This window comes from Athene cunicularia (assembly GCF_003259725.1).
Source record: "Athene cunicularia isolate RWA chromosome 2 unlocalized genomic scaffold, athCun1 chr2_part1, whole genome shotgun sequence".
In the NCBI taxonomy this organism is placed as follows: domain Eukaryota; kingdom Metazoa; phylum Chordata; class Aves; order Strigiformes; family Strigidae; genus Athene; species Athene cunicularia.
The window spans coordinates 133881963-133901610 of NW_020799095.1; the positions used below are offsets into that span (position 1 = coordinate 133881963).

The 19648-nt window shown below is 38.6% G+C and overlaps 1 protein-coding gene across 1 annotated transcript; it reads right to left on the minus strand.

Moving 5' to 3' along the window:
• Positions 1 to 11737, minus strand: ABRA (actin binding Rho activating protein). The gene is made up of 2 exons (XM_026843619.1): positions 10254 to 11737; positions 1 to 3948 (listed from the first exon to the last, which is right to left on the minus strand). Exons 1-2 carry the CDS (start codon positions 11003 to 11005, stop codon positions 3471 to 3473), a joined length of 1230 nt encoding a protein of 409 aa, XP_026699420.1. The 5' UTR covers positions 11006 to 11737; the 3' UTR covers positions 1 to 3470.
• Positions 11738 to 19648: the final 7911 nt, after the last annotated feature.

Genomic DNA, 19648 nt, shown 5'->3' on the forward strand with positions numbered 1-19648 from the left:
TGGATATTAGGAAAGATTTCTTCACTAGAAGGGTTGTCAAGCATTGGGACGGGCTGCCCATGGAAGTGGTTGAGTTGTCTTCCCTGAAGATACTTGAAATGTATGTAGATGTGGCACTTAGGGACATGGTGTAGTAGTAGACTCAGCAGCGTAAGGTTAATAGTTGGATGCAATGATCTTAGTCTTTTCCAACCTAAATGATTCTTTTCTGTGTTCTGTCAGTTAAATGAAATACTGAGATTCAAGAAGCAGAGTGCCACTGGTCTGTTCTGTTGCTGAATGTGTTTGAATAAAAGTTACAGAAGTTCAGTTCTATTTACTACATTGCATAAAGGATAAAATAGGTGAGTTCCCCATCTCCTTTGTCACTGAATTACATTTCAGCTGAGAAACTTGCCTTGCAGCTTAGTTTGTCCTTGTCTCTCTTGCCCCTTGTATTAGTATATGCATTATAAGAAACAGTTATAGCATAGTCTTGTCCACAGTGACTTCTGGTGGGCACGCAGGAGCCTTCAGAATAGTCAAATGTTGGTAATATGTTGCTCATAAATGTTTAAACAAATGAAACTTCTATGAATCTCAGCATTTACTTATGTGTAGATATGCTGAAATTTCAGATCTTAAGACTGGGTCAAGATCAGTTGTTGCCTCCAAAGTAAATGCTTAACTTGCCCTAATGAACTGGAGGAAGATGACTGCATCTGAGAATGGCAGCAGTTTATTTGGTGCAAGTCATGAGTCTGCCTCCCTGCATCATATGAGGCCAGAGCAGGAAATGCTAGAGTTAAATCTGTGATCCAGTTAGCCCAGCCGTTTTGTCATCAGGCATGCAACCAGGCAAAGATGGTTCTTGTGTGAATCAAAATTGTTGGCAACAATTGCTGCCTTCCTTTTGTGTAACAATTTCTTCATTAGAAGATAGAGTAGAAGAGGCACTTCACACTTCCATGTTCCTATCAAACAGGTAAGAAGAAGTAGGAAAACTTAATTTACTCTAAAGTACAAAAGGCAGGCTACTTTGTTGGCTCAAGACTTAAGTCAGGAAGATTTTTTTTATTTTTTTTTTATTCATACTTCAGCGGTGTGTGCCTAGTTGTATTCCAGATGTTTCCCTGAAGTACTAGATGGCATAAACTTCATATGAAATCACAGGCTCTTACTACATGCTTAAACATGCAGAGTATTGAAATGCACCCCTTATTGGTATACTACAGTTTGTTTTGGTACAAAAATATATCATTCCTACTGTCTTGGTTCAGTGAATGTAAGCAGATGTATATGATTCCTCACACAATGGTGAGGTGCTCTTGGCCTTTTAAGTCACACATAAGCATAACACTGAAAAAAACATCTGTGGTGAAACTCCATGTCTGCTGTGTTGCCCTGTGGTAGGATGAGAGTTCTCACGAGCAGGAGTATGTAATTTACTTAACACTTATGTAACTTTAGTGTGTGTTCTTTGTACAGGTATTTTGTGTAAGGACTGTTTCATTTCCATGTATTCTCAAATCTTGTTCTGGTGCTTTGGACAGAGAAGCCTGCACAGGGAAGTATTTTAACTGCCTGGAAAAAGGATAGCGTACTTATATTTTGAAACAACTTACTGATGTTTTACTTCACAGAATATGCACATGTATTTCTTCTTTAGTGTGTGAGAGGAATAACCCAAGAAATAATTAATTAAGGGATTTATTTATAGTTCATGTATTCCTTTGACAACTAAATTTCCTCAAACGTTATAGACATCTGTAAAGGTCGTTATATAAAAACATAACAAATAAGAACATGCAGATAAATATTACGATATGTAAGTGTTACACTTAGAGGTCAGTTTTGCAGGTCACCTTAAGTAGTCTGAGACATTTCAAGAAAACATTGCTGAATAAGTTCCATCTTACAATTTAGATTCACAAAATACAACTGTGCCTAAAATATTAATGATTTACATAGATTCACAATAGACATAGTAATCAGTTCTTGTATCACTAACTTATAAAATATTTATTCACTGGAGCTTCAAACTGGAGTACCTGTACTCTCATAAGAAGATAGCAATACTTGTTTTATCACAGAAACAAGACGTTTATACACCTTTTCTTCTGTAAGAAGATAGTTGCTTTTCAGTTTGAAAGAATTTTACAGAGAAAAAAACTTACTTCTTTTTCATTATGCAAGTTACTTGACCAGCTGTCTTGCTCCGAATCAAATGCTTTTCACATGAAGCACATATTTATCGTTTTTACGGTAGTAGTTTAGAGAAACAGTGTTCTATATAATCCAGTAAGCATTATAGACTTTACAGAGGCTTCAGATTTGTGCGTAATACAAACAGGTTTAAGACCTAGAAGTATTAGTTCATTACCATTTACTCCTCTTCAGCATCACCTGGACTGAAATAGATTATTTCAGTGACATAAGAATGGTTCAAACACAAATGCTGTAAAATTAGGCCAGTGTTTCTGTGTAATATGAAACACCATTTTCCTTAAAGTTAGTTGATTTTGAGTTATGAACACTGTTTCCGTGACTTTTCTCACAGAGGTATACTTTAGTGGAAGATGCTGATTGTAGTCGGTCACTTTTTTGCTATATGCAACAGTAGAAGTATCTGACTATTTTATGTTATTTTTCCCTGTATTTGTAAGAACCGTATTTACGTCATCAGATGATACATTGCAAAATGTTGCATAGGAGGTATTTTTGATGTGACTATATATTCAGAACTTTTTTGTGCATTACACTGTTTTGGGTATTTTCACTCCCAACATCCATAACTCTAAATATGAAACTATCTAGTAACTTAGTTATATAAATACAATAAATATAAAACCTTATTTATAAAAAGAAAGATTTTGACTTTTATGTGATATGTAAGAGAAGGCTGTGTCAATAGTTGCCACAAGATAATACGGCAGTTATAGTTGCATACCCTGCTTGTAAAGGAAACAAATGTGGTATCCTTGATTCTTTATTCAAATAATGTTATTTTTACATGCATTTAAATAAATTAATCAGGAAATATGTGCACAAGATCACTTTCACAGATCAAACACGGTCTGAGTTTATATTGTCAATCAACTTCTGATCTGTTATGGTTTATATTCTCGATATCCCAATTTAGTTGGGAAGGTCTTGAATGTAAGAACAAGTAAAAATTGGAGTTCACTTGTAGCTATAAAAACCCATATTGCTATGGGTTTTTATAATCAACTGCTTATATTCAATACAGATTTTTCTCTTTATTTTTCATGTGGTAATTGTAATGTCTTGCAAGCTCTCCTTGTACAGAGGAAAATCCATTAAGATGCTTGTATTATCATGCAGCAGTTAAATATATATTTAGAAAAATGCTGTCTTTTTTTCTGTGTGGGTGAATGGGTGGAATCTTATCTTCAAACTGTGCTAATGCTAATAGCAAGGAAGAAGTGGAGAAGGGTTTTCCAAAACGAGTTGTTCTGGTTGTAGCATGCTTATTTTAATAAAGTAATTACGACATTATCATCCCTTCCTTGCCATAACATTTCTCCCTCAAAGTCCACCAGCCCGTGTTTCCTGGCTCTCATGAGAATCCCAACAACCTTATCTGAAATACGAACATATCTCTCAAAGAGTTCCCCAAAAGTGACTTGGATCTTGCCATCGGGCCGTGGCTTAGCCATTGATTCAATGATGAAGCACATGTCCCTAATCTCCCGGTGGATATGGGCCTCGGCTCTCTTGGCCCTTTCAGCAGTTTTGGTTCCTTCCTTTGGATGGCCATAGCCTTCATCTCCTTTGTGCAGGCGCGTGGACATGGCCAGCTCGTGGTCAAATTCCTCGCTGAAGGGATTCAGCTTCTGCGTTATGATGTGTTGGTCGGCCCATTCTTGCCATCTGTCCTTCAGGCTGTTAACGGGGCTGTATTTCCTGTGGGCTTTGATGCGTGCTTCTTCGCTAAACCTGTTTGCGCTGAAAGAAATAAAAAGGGTGTTTGAGGTTTGCATTACATCATTTAATTGCATGGTTCTGCTACTAATCTCTTGTATTAACACGGTTACTGTGTTTTTCCAGAGGAGATGCTAACCACCAGGTGGCATGAGTTCACTACTTCTAAATTAGTGCTTTGGGGTGTTTTGTCTGTGTTCCGGTCTGCACTCAAAAGCAAATTTGCTGGTCACAGCTTGATCTCATCAATGCTACCACCCTCCAGCCTAGATATGAGCCCATTTTGACAAACTTGCCCAAAATTACTTCATTCTGCATGGGAGTGAAGCAATATGTTGCTGTTTACCTGCACTTTCTATACCTTTGGTCAGACATGCAGCTCCACATTTCTGCCTGCCCAGCAGAGCCTGAAATCAGTCTGCCCTGTTATAGGTGGCAATAACTGTAAGTGTATGGTCTGGGTCCTCAGCTATTCTTGAGTGAAAAACAGAGGGTAGTGTCTAGAAAAATCTGTCCCATGTAGTAGATGTTGATGTTTAAAACAACAACAACAACAAAAAGCTAATAGAGTGCAGCAGCTCTGCCTATGCTTACATTTTTTAAGCATGGTTCTGAAGAGTTATTGAAGTCCAAAACTCATAGAAACTTAGGGCCACTGAGGTTTGTGTCAAGGTCAAAGGATGATGAAAGACCTTCAGAAGTCTTACTGATTTTTATTTTGTGTGTGTCTGCATAGCAACATCATATTGCTGAATGACTCCAGGCAGACAAATTGTTCATGCTCTTTCCTTCAGTGGCCAATCTCACATGTTTCGGAGGAGCTATAGATAGTCTTTGTGCTGTCCGCATCCTGTCATTGTGTCTATACAGAGCTCAGCTAGGGAGTATGTTGTGCTGTGGCTGTGTCAAAGTAATTTGTTTTCTAGAATTTTTACTTCCCAGAAGGCTGCTCTGAAACCTCCCCAGTCAGCTGAATATTAACAGTAACACCAGAGAACCAAAATGCAGTTAGCAAAACAGTACAGAGGACTGCAGAAAAAAAAAATGTTTCTCTGCTGTTGGGTGTTCCCTTGTTTTCTACTAAGCCTGTTTAAAGAATAGGAGTGATCGAGATGTCACCAGTTCAGGTCTGTGCACCAGAAGGATGCCAGTCCTGGACAGCACTCTAGTGCTAAAGCAAGAAGTGCAGAAGCTTGATGCCAGGGATAGAAAAAGGAGTAGTAACACAGGACCACTCCTTTAGCTGTGGAGTTGCCATTAGCTTGGCTTAGCTGTATTGAGAAAGTGTATTAAAAAAGCTCCAAAATACTCCTTCTCAATATGTGAAAAGCATCAGAAGAATTGAGCATATTCTTCTGTGGTGTGACTGCAGAGCATCCTGAGAGTAGGCAGTGTATATGTATCTGTGGTTTTGTGCATCTAAGTGATTAATAGGTAAGTGTCGGCAGGAAAGCATTAAAATACATCAGTGGGGTAAAGCTAGACAGTTTTGTTTCCCAACAGTAAACCAAATCCTACTGTATATAATTTGTTGTCATACAGATAAAGGGAAAGCTGTGATCCTTTGCCCCTTGACCTGAATTGTGGCTTCATTGTCCAGTGGATTGTGGGCACAGGGTTTGGTTACTCATGACAATTTGCCTTCTGAACCCAATGAATCTTCCCAATGCCATAGAAACCCTGTGCCAGAGCAGTTCTAACTCCAGATGAAGCTCACATTGATTGCTTTGCCAGCTCTTCACATGGGAAGGTATCAGTGGAGGGAGGGGAAAACACCCAAGTGAATCAAAATTGTCTAGAAGTGATACCAACAGTCTCAGTAGAGCTAATGAGCAGATACTGTCAGAGTGCTTATCCCTCAGCCACAGCCAGCTGTTCCTCCTTTTCTCTGAGGGACATGACCACTGAGAAAGTCCTGGAGCTTCAGTTCCCCAGATTGAGAGGAAAGAAGACAGTGAGTGAGATGGCATAACTCTGACTCTGAAAAGACTATCTGCCACAGAATCAGCTAGGTTGGAAAGGACCTTGAAGATCATCTAGTCCAACCATTGACCTCACACTGACAGTTCCCAACTACACCAGATCCCTCAGTGCTATGTCAACCCAACTCTTAAACACCTCCAGGGATGGGGACTCCACCACCTCCCTGGGCAGCTGTAGAGGGCGATGAGGTCTCCCCTCAGCCTCCTCTTCTCCAGACTAAACACCCCCAGTTCCCTCAGCCGCTCCCCGTACGACCTGTGCTCCAGAGCCTGCACCAGCTCCGTTGCCCTTCTCTGGACACGCTCGAGTCATTCAATGTCCTTTTTGTAGTGAGGGGCCCAAAACTGAACACAGGAATCAAGGTGCCTCTTACCTCTTTTTATTTAACTGTCTAGTAAGTAGTGTCTCCTTTTCCTACTGAAACCTTTAATTATCTTTTCTAGTGGAATAATATTATAACTATTTGTAATGTGAGTCACTAATGCATCTCTGGCTTCATATGCTTTGTTTCCACTAATACCAGTTTTGGGGTTACTGTAGTCATTGACTTCCCTTTGTGCACTAAATAGTAAATCGGATCTCATGGTGAATCAAAGAATTGTATCACTTTTACTGTGCCTTCAGCTGCTACCTGAAAGATGGAGATAAAGGACATTGCTGATGTGAGCTAGAAGGTATTCCAAATTTATTGCCTTGAGACTTGTGTAAAGAGATGCTCGTGTGGAATGTAAGTATCCTTGGTGCTGATTCTGGGTCTTGTAGAAAATGTAGCAGGCATAATCTAACTATTCTGATTCTAGCTCATAATTGGTTTGTGGTGTCTGAGGAAGGAGCATCCAAGCCTGACTGAAAGACCTTACCCCTCGGGGATATAGGTCCTACAGTGATAGATTTAAGTTAATGTCTGGACCAGATGATTTTCAAGGTCCTTTCCAACCTAGCTGGTTCTGTGATTCTGTGATAACCTTCCTTATCCTAATCATATTCTCAATGGTTGAAAAAAAACCACCATCTTATCTATTCTTTTGCTACTATCATGCCCCATGTGGGTTTGGAAAACTTTACTATCTTATTTTTTAATGCATGTTCTAATTTAACCATTTCTGGTGCCTGAAGTGCAATTTTCCTCATTGTTTAACTCAATGAAAACACAGTAAACTGTATACACATAAAAGCTTTTTTTTTCATGTTTGTACCACACCTACAGAATGGATTGTGGATCCAAAGTGAAGGCTGTGAACATTAATGCACTGTAAGAAGTGCTTTACCTTTAGCAATCAACTAAGTTAACATATTGACCAAAATTATCACCCTAAATGCATTCTGAACTTCTAGGAGGACAATGTCCATGTTCCACATTCCCTCTGATTCTTTCTGTAGGAGCAAGGTATTTAATGTTTTTAATCTTATTAATGTTTTGAGTTTCATATCACTGTTTGATCCCTTTGGCTTCTCAGCAGGAAGAAAATAGTGTTTCCTATGCCTGTAGGAGTTAATGTGCTTTCTGCTAAGGAAGCAACCTTATTCCAGTAAATATTGCAGCTGGAAATCATGAAGGTGCTGATGCAAGGGAAAAAAAAAATACTGGTGCTGATGCTTCCTTCCAGGAATATAGAGAGGAAAATGGGAGATTTGCTTTAACAACCATGTACTTATGGCCTTTTTGAAGAAGATTAAGCCATATTGAAAGGGTCATAAAAGTAACAGGCTGAAATAATGTATTCTGAGGCTTAAAAATAAATTTTTAAAAATGAGTAGTTAAAAAATCCAGTCCTGATAACAGCACTGTAAGCGCCCAAGATTACTTTTGTGTCAGATTTCAGTAGAAGAGAAAGCTGTAAGTCACACAGAGTATGTTATTTCCATCACTGGCACCTCAGTAAACAAGGCTAATCATTTTTTCCCTAGGTAGAAGCACTAAAATTAAAGAAAGTTTAACACGAAGATAATTACTTCATTTCTACTACAGCATTTTTAAAGTGAGCAATTTGTTTTAACTGAGGTTATTTACAGACAATATCTACTGCAAATGTATCCTCTTTTCCCACTGTATGTGTGAAATCTTTTTTTTGAGGTCCTAATGTCTGGCAAAGTGTGGTGTGCACGGTCTCTCCCAAAAGCAGGGGCCACAAACTCTCAAGCTCTAGGTTGCTGGAGAGCCTTTTTTCACTGTGGCTAGTAACCATTTGCTTCTTGTGGGAGTTGACTGGTTAGTTGTGCTGCAAATCATTATTCTAATCTCCAGCTTGAAGAGTTAAAAACAGTATGTGTTCAGATAGTTGGTACTTTTTAGTACATACAGCTGAAATCCATGACTCTGTTAGTCATAGCCCAATGCTGGTCATGGTAAACACTCATTAGCAGTGAGGTGTAACACCTGAGCAGTGGGAATGGTACAGCCTGCGTGACTGTCTGCAGAGGGATCACAAAGGCTGTTTTGGCATTTTCATCAGTGCTGGTCCCAGTTTTTCCTTTCTGAAATGGTGATTAGGATACAGTATGAACATACTGGTCCTGATCCCCTGATTCCTGCTGCCTTGCTCATCCTTTATACACAGGCTGATTGGGGGCCTTCTCATCTCAAATTGCCTCCTGCTCAGCTCATGCTCATGTTGTATGCATGTCGTGATGTGAGTAGAAGCAGTGGAGACCCACTGTAGCCCCACTACATGATGGCTCCTTGTAGGAGCCCATGTCCCAGTGCCAGCCTCTTCCCTCCCTGAGGGCTCCGGCAGTTGAGCCCTGCCAAACCCTGCCTCCTGCCTTGGTTTAAATTTCACCTCCAGCTGTCCTCCCTGCCCAGCAAAGCCAGCAGGCAGTGTGTCTGCAGTGCCTTGGCCACAGTTCAGTGCACCCTGGCCTTAGAGGCTGCGCTCTCTTTCATCACAATATTACAGTTAGATGTGAGGTTTTACACTGAAACAGTTCAGGCTCAACCACACATTCCTTTCTGCTGTCGCTGTTCTGGGACATTACAAAGTTTATAAAAGAGAGGACTGGAGCAAACAGTGTATTGTATCCGTAACAGCTGCCTGCAGTTTCCCATCTTGCAGCATTGGACATATGGACCTTTTAATCTTTTATCGACAAAAGAGTGATGAGTTAGTTTGGCAGCTACCCATTGGCAAGTCTGACCACAGCACAACTGTTTGTAGCCATCATCTGGAAAGATGGTTCTGCTGGAGATCTCTGGGAAAGGAAGCTAGAGAATTTCTACCAGCCTTTGCTATTTCTCTCCTCTTCTGGGAGACTTCCTAAGGACTGCGTGGCTATGGCTGAACTTGCTTACTACCTGGGCTTCAAATTTAATACGTGCCTGTTGTTGTACATTAATCTTCAAGCATGAACCTCTTACTGAAAGAAGTATTACTCAAACTGTCTGATGCTCTGAATCTGATTGCTACTTAATTAAAAATTTTAAGTAGAACCTGTAATAACTCCTCAGGTAAGTTAACAGATTCTGTTTCCTTTTTCGTCACACCATTTACAGGCATAAGGAAGTTTGTATATCAGAAACTTTTACTTCCACAACATATTCAATGAATGTACTTCCTCCACACCCTGCTCCTTATAATAGTGTACCTGTAGAGATCTTGAATTTGAAGAATCTATTGATAATTCAAATGCTCTTTTTTGTCAAATAATTTATAGTATACAACATGATTCAAATCAGTCCTTCAGATGTTGACACAGGCTGGATGATTTTTAATGTATATTTGGGGTCCCAGCTCCTGTGAAAGCTTTCATTCTTTGACTTGATGAATTCCAAATCCGTGGAAAACTTCCAAAGAGAAGCAGGGATCCCGTCTTTTGTTAATATGCACTTAAAGGTAATTCCTGCAATGTCTGGTTTGGACATTGTCTGCAAATTACTCCCAAGAATATGGACAATTTATACTAAGCAAAATAAGTACTTGGAAATATTTGTCAGGTACATTGCTTTAGACTTAACATTTGATGAAATAAATTAATAGCTGTGGCCTCTTGATGAGGTGATTTTAATCTGAAATGTAGACAAAAGTATTAAGAAGTAGTCATTTCAATGAACCAGTAAATCCAGAAAATTAAATGTAATTAACATTTCCCAAATATAACTTCCTGTGTCTATTATGTATATAGCACATAAAACCTAAGGCTACAGTCGCATATTGTTGACTAACTACTTAAGCACAGAGATACGTGCAAGGTTTTCTGTTTGTTTGTTTGTTTGTTTGTTTTCAAGAGTAATAGGTTCTCTTTGACCACTTCCTACCAATTTTGCTTCTCCCTTCTTCCTCATGGAAACCTGTACCTGTCTCCAGGTCTGCTGACCATTTGTGATACTGTAATAAAGGTGTTTTACTTACAAAGATGGCACAGGTCGTTTAATCCTGACAGCTGTCACCTCTTGGTCACTGTATTCTTGCTCCAGTTTGTCCTCTGCCTCCCCATAGCCACTGTCCTCTGCATCCAGGCTGTCATCATGACACTTAAGCAGCAGTTCTTCCTTAGCCCCCAATTTGTTCTCTTGTTCCATCTGTTTCCAGCCCTTGGTCAGCTCTGACACCATGTTTGAACACTTTCTCGTTCTGGTTGGAGATAATTTGCCGCTAAGAATTTTGTCAATAGCACTTGATTCTTCTTTGATCTCTGCCATCTCTGAGCTACTGTTGTTATTCTCATATCTTCCACTCAGGAGACTAACATCACCTCCTCGTTCGTAGGCTTTGCTTATAACTGTTTTGGTCACCTCTTTGCTTTTAATGCTGAACTTTTTGAGGGCTTCATCTGATTCCCTTGCATTTTTTTCAGCATCTCCTATTGTCACTGATTCCTTTACTGAGGATTCTTCATTGTCTTTTCCTTGGTCCTTCTTGGCAAATGGAATTGGCCATTTTTCGAAGGGTCTTTCTTGTACCGGCTGTGTTGATGAGTCTTCTGCAGAGGGCATCCATCCAGAGGGCTCTTGGGCTTGCTTTACATGGTGCTCAGATGCCCACTGCTGCCAGCCTTGTGCCAAGCTGAAGACTAGGCTGGCCATTCGGATCTTGTGGACAGCCCTTTTCACAGGAGTAGTGCTCGGCTTTTCTTCAGGACCCATGTTGCTGTCTGCTGCCATGCTGGCTTTTCCCCTTCTTACGCTAAGCACCTTCTGAATGAAGTTAGCAAAGTGAATAATGTCCCCCAAAGAGACCTACAGAGATTTAAATAGAAGCAGGAGGAGTTTGTGCCCATGGAAAATATGTGAAACACTTCTCACAAAGATATAGTATCCTCACTGTTACGGAGGTCTTTTTTTAAAACATGGGGTTGTGTTTCATCACAGCAGATGAATGATGCATGATGTAAACAGGGTGACACAGACCTGCACTAGAAATAGTAGGAAATTAACAGCTACTTTAGTTCCCCTTCCCTGGGACTGCTCAATTCTTAATTTGTTGGCAAGGGTTTTGTTCTTCTGGAAGTACAAAACTTGGGTTAGAAATACTGAACATTCTGAAACTGCTAAATGTGAGGTGCTGTCATATGCTGACAGCTTTGGGCAGAGTAGAGACCCCTCATCATCACAAGTAAATAATGGCTCTTTTCATGGAGTGTAAAGCCAGAAGCAGGCTATAAATGCAAAATTTTAAGAAACAGTCTCTAAAATTATTCTAGGTGATTTCTTCTTATTGCTCATATGCCCAAGGAAATCCAGGTTTGTTAATTTTTTAAAAGGTATTTATGTGTTCTGTTCCCAGTCATTATCTATTAATGTCTGTCTATTTAGAATGTACCTTCAGGGGGGTCTGGGAACACTATCGTGTTTGGTGTCAGAGCTAAGGATGAGGGAATCACTACCTCTAGTCTGGTGATTAATATAGTAAGTCTGACTTTATCAGATAGATGAATGATCTAGTTTAGGATTCTGAAAAAATAAAATATAGCCTATTTAATTCCTAACTGCTTTTCAAGCAAGTTGTATATAAAACTCAATGTTTACTTGTATACTATTTACAGCAGAATTATATTTATTATGTACAATATAGAAAAAAAAATCAAATTTCCTATGGAACTTCATGATTCCTTCATTCCGGAGGACTTCCTGGAGTATGTTCATATTTGAATTTGTAAATTTTTTTAGTGAATTGATACATCATTACATAATAATAAACAGACATTTTCTGAATACGGTCCTGTGCTATCTTATTTCTTAGTATAAAGTTTCCTAAATAAGAACGGAAAATGGCATTGCTTTTTCCATCCATCATACATTGCAGTTTACAGGATGACCTGTGGCACTTGCTGTATGGCACTCTAAAGCACACTGAACTTCAAGGAATTCTGTTGGCTTTGTTGGTGTTACATCAGAGATAAATATGGACTCTTGGTACTCTGCCTTTACTCTCTATTAATGGCTGGACTGTTTGAAGTAGGTTAGATCATATCTAGCTCTAGTTTAATAATGTAAGACTGTATCATACCTTTGACTTCTAGGCACAATTTCTCATTAATCTTTGGGGTCATTTCCTCTTCAAAACTGATGACATCATGTAAGTTAGTGCTGCTATTATTTTAGAAAGAAATGTGTCACCTCTGTACACTGTACAATCTTAGCTATTACCAACTGCATCATAACTGTGAAATGGCATTGTGAGGTGTACTGATGCAACTTGATTAAGAGGCATGTGTTACCAAACATTTATTTTGGTGACATTTTAAGGCTAATCAAGAATGGGAGCTTTTTGTGTTTAAAAAGTACACATTCACATGTATGCATGCACCCAGGGTGGTTTATATTGCCTCATATACAAAGAAGATGCAAGTGAAAGAAGAGAATAATGAACATGCAGAATAGGAGTATGACACCAGCTCATTATATCATTCCATGTGATTTCTTGAGTGTAAGTGTGGCCAAGGCTTTAGGAATAAGCTGAAAGCTAAATACAGAGGTAAGAGGTGAGGCCAGGGAAGGAGTGCAGTGAAACTTAAGTGCCTGTGGAATGACAATCATGGAGTGTAAGGCCAATAGGGACTGCTGTTGTAAGGTAGGATCATCTCCACCTGCAAGCGTTCAGGTTCCTGTTTTACCTGTTCTTAAAGACTACCAGCAGTAGATATTCCATGCTTTGCCCAGGTAATCTATTCCAGTGGTTAACTGACTTAAATGAAACCTTTTCTGAGGTCTAACGTACCCCTCTGTCACAGCACTTTAAGCCTCTATCACTGTCAAGAACAGACAAATCCCACCCTTTCTGAGGCAACCTTTCTTTGTGAAGACTGCTGCGTTCCTCCTCAGTCTTCTAAATGACCCCACTTCTTCACTGTTTTTCTTAATCCTTGATCATACTTTTGCCAGCTTCTGGATTCCCTACACTAGGTCCACATCTTTCTTCAAGTGTAATGCCCATGGTGTTTGGGTTTAAGATTGCCCATAGCGCGGGAAAGGAACAGGAGTTTTGTATGTTGTGCTCCTGATTCATATTCTACTTGTAATCCACAAAGGTTCCAAAGACTTTCCTGCTAAATGGAGATCTGTATTCATAGAGCTGACTGTTTGTTCATATGTGACCATCTTTGTTGTTATTAAATTGTGCTCTATTTTGTTCAGATAACTTTTTCAATTTATCATGACCAATTTCATTTTTAATCCCCATTCCAGTGTTCTTGCAATTCAATTCATATTTCCTGAATGTTCTGTCTATTCCACTTTTGGAATCACAAATGAAAATAGTAGGCAAGTATAAAATAGACACAGTTAATAAGTACATTCAGTTTGATAGAGAGATACTGCTATTTCTTTTCATGCAGTTTTCCAGTTAATTTTGTACTATACCAATGAATATTGCATATGTGATAAAAATAAAAACCTTGATGAATATCAAGATGTGTAGCATCTGCTGCTCTTGCCCATCTTTGGGGCTTGGACCAGACAACCTCCAGAGGTCCCTTCCAACCTCAACCACTTTGTGATTCTGTGTTCTTCCAAAGCCTGCTACTTTGCTGTAAAAAATAATTAAGATTGGTTTAAAGTAATTTGTCAAACCAAAATTGCTTGTAACTCTCCTTGTTACAAAGGTCTCTGCTAGGTTTATTACTGAAATTATTGTTGAGGTTCCTGGACAATTTTACTCTCATACAGTATTGAAATTTATGGGACTAAAAAAGGATTACATTCCTGAGGAACGTTTGGAAATGACAGCACATTTCAAAGAACTTGTTAATGAAGAGACTTTTTTTTTTTTCCTAATGGACTTGACCTTGGTGTACTGGTCATAGTCTCACAGACTTAATGCTTACATAGTTTAGATAAATGGCAATGAGAAGTTACAGACTAATGAAAAACACCAAGATTACATATCTAAACTACTATTAAATCCATGTTGCACAACAATATGTTAAACAAATGTTTACTTTAAATTGGTCACTATTTTAAGCTGACACATATAACATCACAGACTTGCCCAAAGTGTAATTATTCTGAGGATAACTAAATTTAGGATACTTAATTTTCAGGTGTACAATGACGTTGCCTTGAAAGTGTTGAATGGTGCCTTATTTTACATAGTGATGTCGCCATCAAGAAGTTAATCATACAAAAAGTATAAATAATGTCCAAGTCATCCAGCCCGATTCATACTTTGAGGGTTGCGTACTTCACAAATGTTTTACTGCAGTAAAAGTGAAACATTACTTCATGTTTTTTAATTTTTATTCTTAGTGGAATAACAGGCCAAGGCACATCGAACCTCTGTGCCTAATTTCCCTACTGACACCTCTAAAATCCCATAGCCAGCCCTCAAGGCACAGGTATGTTTTAGGATGGCTGAGCCTGGACCATTTTTTCTGTGGGTCTTCTATACCTCACAAGGTATACTCCAATGCAAGGCAAGGCTCAGTGAAGGTGACTGTGTCATGGGCTTTCAGAAGCTCAAAAACTATGCTTGAAGTCAGAGTTGAGGGACCATTTTTTGCAGAAAGTGTATAGGAGGAATAGCAATTGGAGAAAGTAAATAGATGAGCAGGCTTGACACTTACGTTGAAAGTTGTAAACTTCCTCTTTCTTACATCTGGCTGCCTACAGTTCTGTGGTTTAATCTCTGACACCTTGACACAAGTCCACACATGTTCCTAGGACCTTGTTGCTACTTTTGGATTGCTGCATTTCACTTAATACCTCTGATTTCCTAAATCCAGGGTTATGAAGGACCAGCTGAGAGGTAGTCAATGTTAATGTTAAAAGTTGGGATGTTTTTGTTTTTTTGGGGTTTTTGTTTTTTTTTTAATTATTATTTTTTTTATTTAGTTTTTCCTGGATAGACTATTCTCTGTATAGTTATACACTATTGAAAAATCCTTTTATTTTCTCTCACATGCTGTGGAATATTAGCAGTCTCTGGGAGACCAGTTTGTCATTAATTTTTTTAAAAACTTTTTTTTTTAAGGATGCTTAATTTTAAACATAGGACTGTATCCTTCATCCATTACTTTACCTTTCCAAGTATAAGTTATATAAGTTATTCAATGTTTCTGATGCCTTAAACCAATAATTTTCAGCTAATTGTAAGTATATGAAAGATGCTGTCTTCCTCCACCGAGTTAGTGGTGAATAATGAGAACAAGCTGTGTTTCATGGTAAAGTGTAACCAGCTGCCATTATCAACGGGAACCTCAAGACTGAATGTTCTTTTCATCATGACACTGTTAAAGTACATTGTGTCAGACCATCACATGTTGTGGATCACAGAAAAACTGGGCAAAGTGTTAGTGTTCTGGATTTCCTTATTTTTAGAGTTCATGTCAAATATATCAATTTTAATAACAGTAATGAACACCTGTGTCTTAGTGTGTAGTTTTGTGTACAGTCCAGGTGTCTGAGTTCTGAGAAATGGACCTCTCCTGAGTCTTTGGACTAGGTCCTCTCTAGCCATTAACAGAAAGCAGTCTGCACATTCATGAGTTCAGTGTCTTGTGTTTGCATCCTGTATAAAGCTATAGCCATTTTTTTTGCTGAAATTCTGTTGTACTGAGAAAACTATCCTGTGTAATTAAGAGGGAATCCTGAATCTGCATTTCATTATGTGTCATTTCAGGATTCAACTACATGAGAGATTGGGGTTTATCCATGGCCTATCATGACAGATTGGCTTTGTGAAGAAAACAGACCAAACAAACTGCCAAGAAAACCCTGGTCAGAACCAGGGCTGAAAGACTCTTAGTTGCAGAAGAGTAGTGGGGGGAGAGGGAAGACCACTATCCAGTAGCAGCAGCTATAGCCAGTGAATTGTAGAACATAGCCCCAGAGCTCCTCTCAATTTAGGTGAGATGGACTTGAATGCAAGTCAGCCAAATAATAAAAAAACAGCCCTGTAGAATCTGAACTGGCTGAAGATGAGAATTCAGCAAGATTTTTCAACGTAGTCTGGTAGACCTGGCTGTTAGATCTGAGAGAAACCAAACCCGGATGCAGAAAAGCATCTATATATCTTCAAGCTTCTATACAAGCCCTTCTACTGTAGTCACAAAACTCTGCTGTCTTGAATATCGTCTTCCTCTAAAGTTGTCTTCACTTTACAGAAGAAGAAAACTAAGATAAGTATGTAGATCCTTAAAGCACTTTGGCACTCCCTCCCCACTTTTGCATATAGTGCCCACTGCTTTTCTTGGGAGTTGGATGCCTGCAAGGATTCTGTGCAGTTTAACCAAATTTATACAGGAAAAAAAAGCGGAGGTAAGATCAGATGCTTAGTCCCATTGTAACTTCAAGCATAAATAAATTTTTTATCTGAATATCTGTAGGGAGTGAACAGAAACAAGTAGCAAGCAGTATTGAAGCAATTTCATTTAAAAGTGTAAGCAAACATTTGCAGGAAATAATTTGTATCAGGCATTCAGTTTTATTTGCATTATGAGGGAATTTCTGAAGATTGTGAAAACAACATAGTCTTTAAAAGATACCTACAAATATGTTGCTATTCAAGTTTATATTGATCATATCTCTTTATCAATAAATAGTTATCTTTTTCTGATAAGAAAATTATTTAGTATTATGAGCAATTAAATTTTTTAGTTCCAACTTGCTGACATATTTTAGTTTACAGTTTACCAAGAAATAGTTTTAAGGCTTTAAGAATGTGACATTATTGGCTGCTATTGAAACCTATCCCTGAGCAGAACATTGGATACAAGGAATTTAAAGTCTTCACATAACTTTGCAATACGAGACGGATGGGAGCCATACCAGAAGAGGAGAACCAGAAATCAGATACGTATGTGTAAAGTGATAGATGATAAATGTATTTCAAACATCTACAAGAAAGAAATAACAAGTGAAAAGAAATCAGCACAGTTCTGTATAGACAAAAGATGTTACAAAATCAGAGATAAGTGGTATAATCAAATCACCATTTTCCAGGTTATTAATAAGGCAGTGTTCCCACACATTATGGCTTTCATACTTTTCAGTTAAAATTAACTGCATGTTTCTGTTGGTATTTCATAAATTTCACGGTGGCAAATGTGAGACGAAAAAAGAATTTTCACAAATTTAAAAAAATTTTTTCCTTTCAGAGGTAGTGTCTTCTGCTTAGGGGGGTACAGAGCAGAACTAGATGAATAACCTTATAAGTTCAGTTTATCATCAGTGCATTTAAAGTGCATTTACTTTCAGGTACTACAGGGTGTGTTTCACTTTGTTCTCCTGTATTCTCTTTACAGTCTACCAGTTTTGTATGAAGTCTGACAATACAGAGTATAAAACACACACAATTGTGCCTTTGATGCATATAGTCAACCTACCACAAGTTTTTGAAGGATTGTTGAAAATTTAGGTTTAACTTGAAACAGAGTTGCTAATTATTGTCATTATATTGTAAATCTTGCAACTTAAAAAAAGTAATCTTAGTTTCTGAAATCATAATCTGAGGAGGAAGCAAAACACAGACTGGAAGTTTTAGGAAACATGTTTGAACACAGTAAAACCTACACATAGAAAAAATATGGAAAAACAGAGTCTGTATATAAAATAAATCCAATATAATATTGTAATTTAGGATCAGGCTCAGAACTGAGGAAACAGGCCTATCTCAGTATATTTTCAGTATTTTAATGTGAAGGTTTTTTAATATTCACTGAGGGAAATACCTTGAATTAGGAAAAAAAAACAAAAACAAAACCCTGCATTTTAAAAAAAATCTATCAATTAGCTAAAGAAATTGGCATATTTTCAATACCTCACTCAAAATCATACTCAGCTCTATCATTATTCCATATCTTAAAAGGTCTTGACACAAAGGATTTTTTGAAACAAGTGACGTTATGGCCCAGATTTGGAGGTAGCCATGGAAGAGAGCAGAAATCCTCTTGACTAGTTCATCACGTTGTTTCTCACAGTACAGGGGATCTCACTTTAAAAGTGATACTGGTGTACTGAAGCTGTGAACTGTGGCTGTGATTCTTGACCTTTGGGTAATGCAAACGAAGTCTCCCGAGTGCTGTTGGCTCTGTCCGCTCCCCCCGCTATCGCATTCCACTGCAACAGGCGGGACATACCGTTATTTATTAGTTCTCACTTAACCACCAACTGCTCTAACAGCATGCAGCTGTGTTATTGTTAGTAGAGGTAGACCCCTAACTTTACTTGTCTTTAACTGAGTGAAAGTCCCGTGGCCAGTCTACGAGAGGAGTGCTGCTCTGTGAAGTTACTGCGTGAGCCTGGTTGACATTAGGTGTCAAGAAGTGAGCGATGGGAATTGCCAGGAGACTAGGCAGTATTTACACTGTTGCATGGGTATTTCTATGGCTCACGGCTGGGCCAGTGAAGTTAGAGCTGATATTCCCTAGGCTCTTTTGGGGTTACTTTTGATCAAAAACTTCAAAAACTTGTTAGATTAAGTTACACAGCTACCTCATTTTTAAACTACTCTTCAGACATCTGCTTTATTTCTTACATTATGTAAAAGTCATTAATGGGCCAGGATTAAGATGTAAAATTCTTTGCAAGTAGAAGATGTGAGCAGAGGAGTGGGATCTTGAGGTTATATCCCACAGGCATTATTTAAAACTGCCCATCATTTGGCTCGCAGTATGGGAGCAAGCTATGCTTTCCATTTGGATACAAGAATAAATTGCTGATAGAAGCACTCAAACTTGAATGAACTGTTCTGGAAAGGGGTTACAGGTATATCAACTCAATTTTTGCATCAGCTTGGTTGTGCTAATCGTGTGGCTTCCTAATGCTCTGCTCTAGCACATGTACAGGTATGCTTATGTGAATGATTTAGTGATTAAAAATATAGTTCAGTGTATTAACAGAGGTTTGGAGGGAAAAATCAACTCCCCCTCCCTTTTCTTGACTGAACCAGCTCAACTTCCATCACAAGTGGCATCAGCCATTTGAACACAGTAAATTTGAGGAGGTGGTGAATTTTCAAGAGTGGCTTTTGATTTTTGAAAATGTATAACTGGTTGGTTTGAGATGGTTTTCTTCTCAGGCAGGTAAACTTTCTAGCTGCCACTGGGCTGGACCTTTCTAGCTCTTTTCCTACATCCCTAGTCACTGCTAACTATCCAATGTTGTGTATCTCAGGAGATGGTTAAGAGTGGGATTTGACTGAACAATAACGAAATCAGCATTATTTAACAGCCACATAATGGTGCCTCAGCTTTTCTGCTCTTTAAGAAAAGAGAAAGGAGAAGCACATGTTTATATTTGAAGAATGCTGTTGTACTCATATCACTTGACTAGGTACCGTAATTTTGGGGCTACTGCATTTGCTTCTTT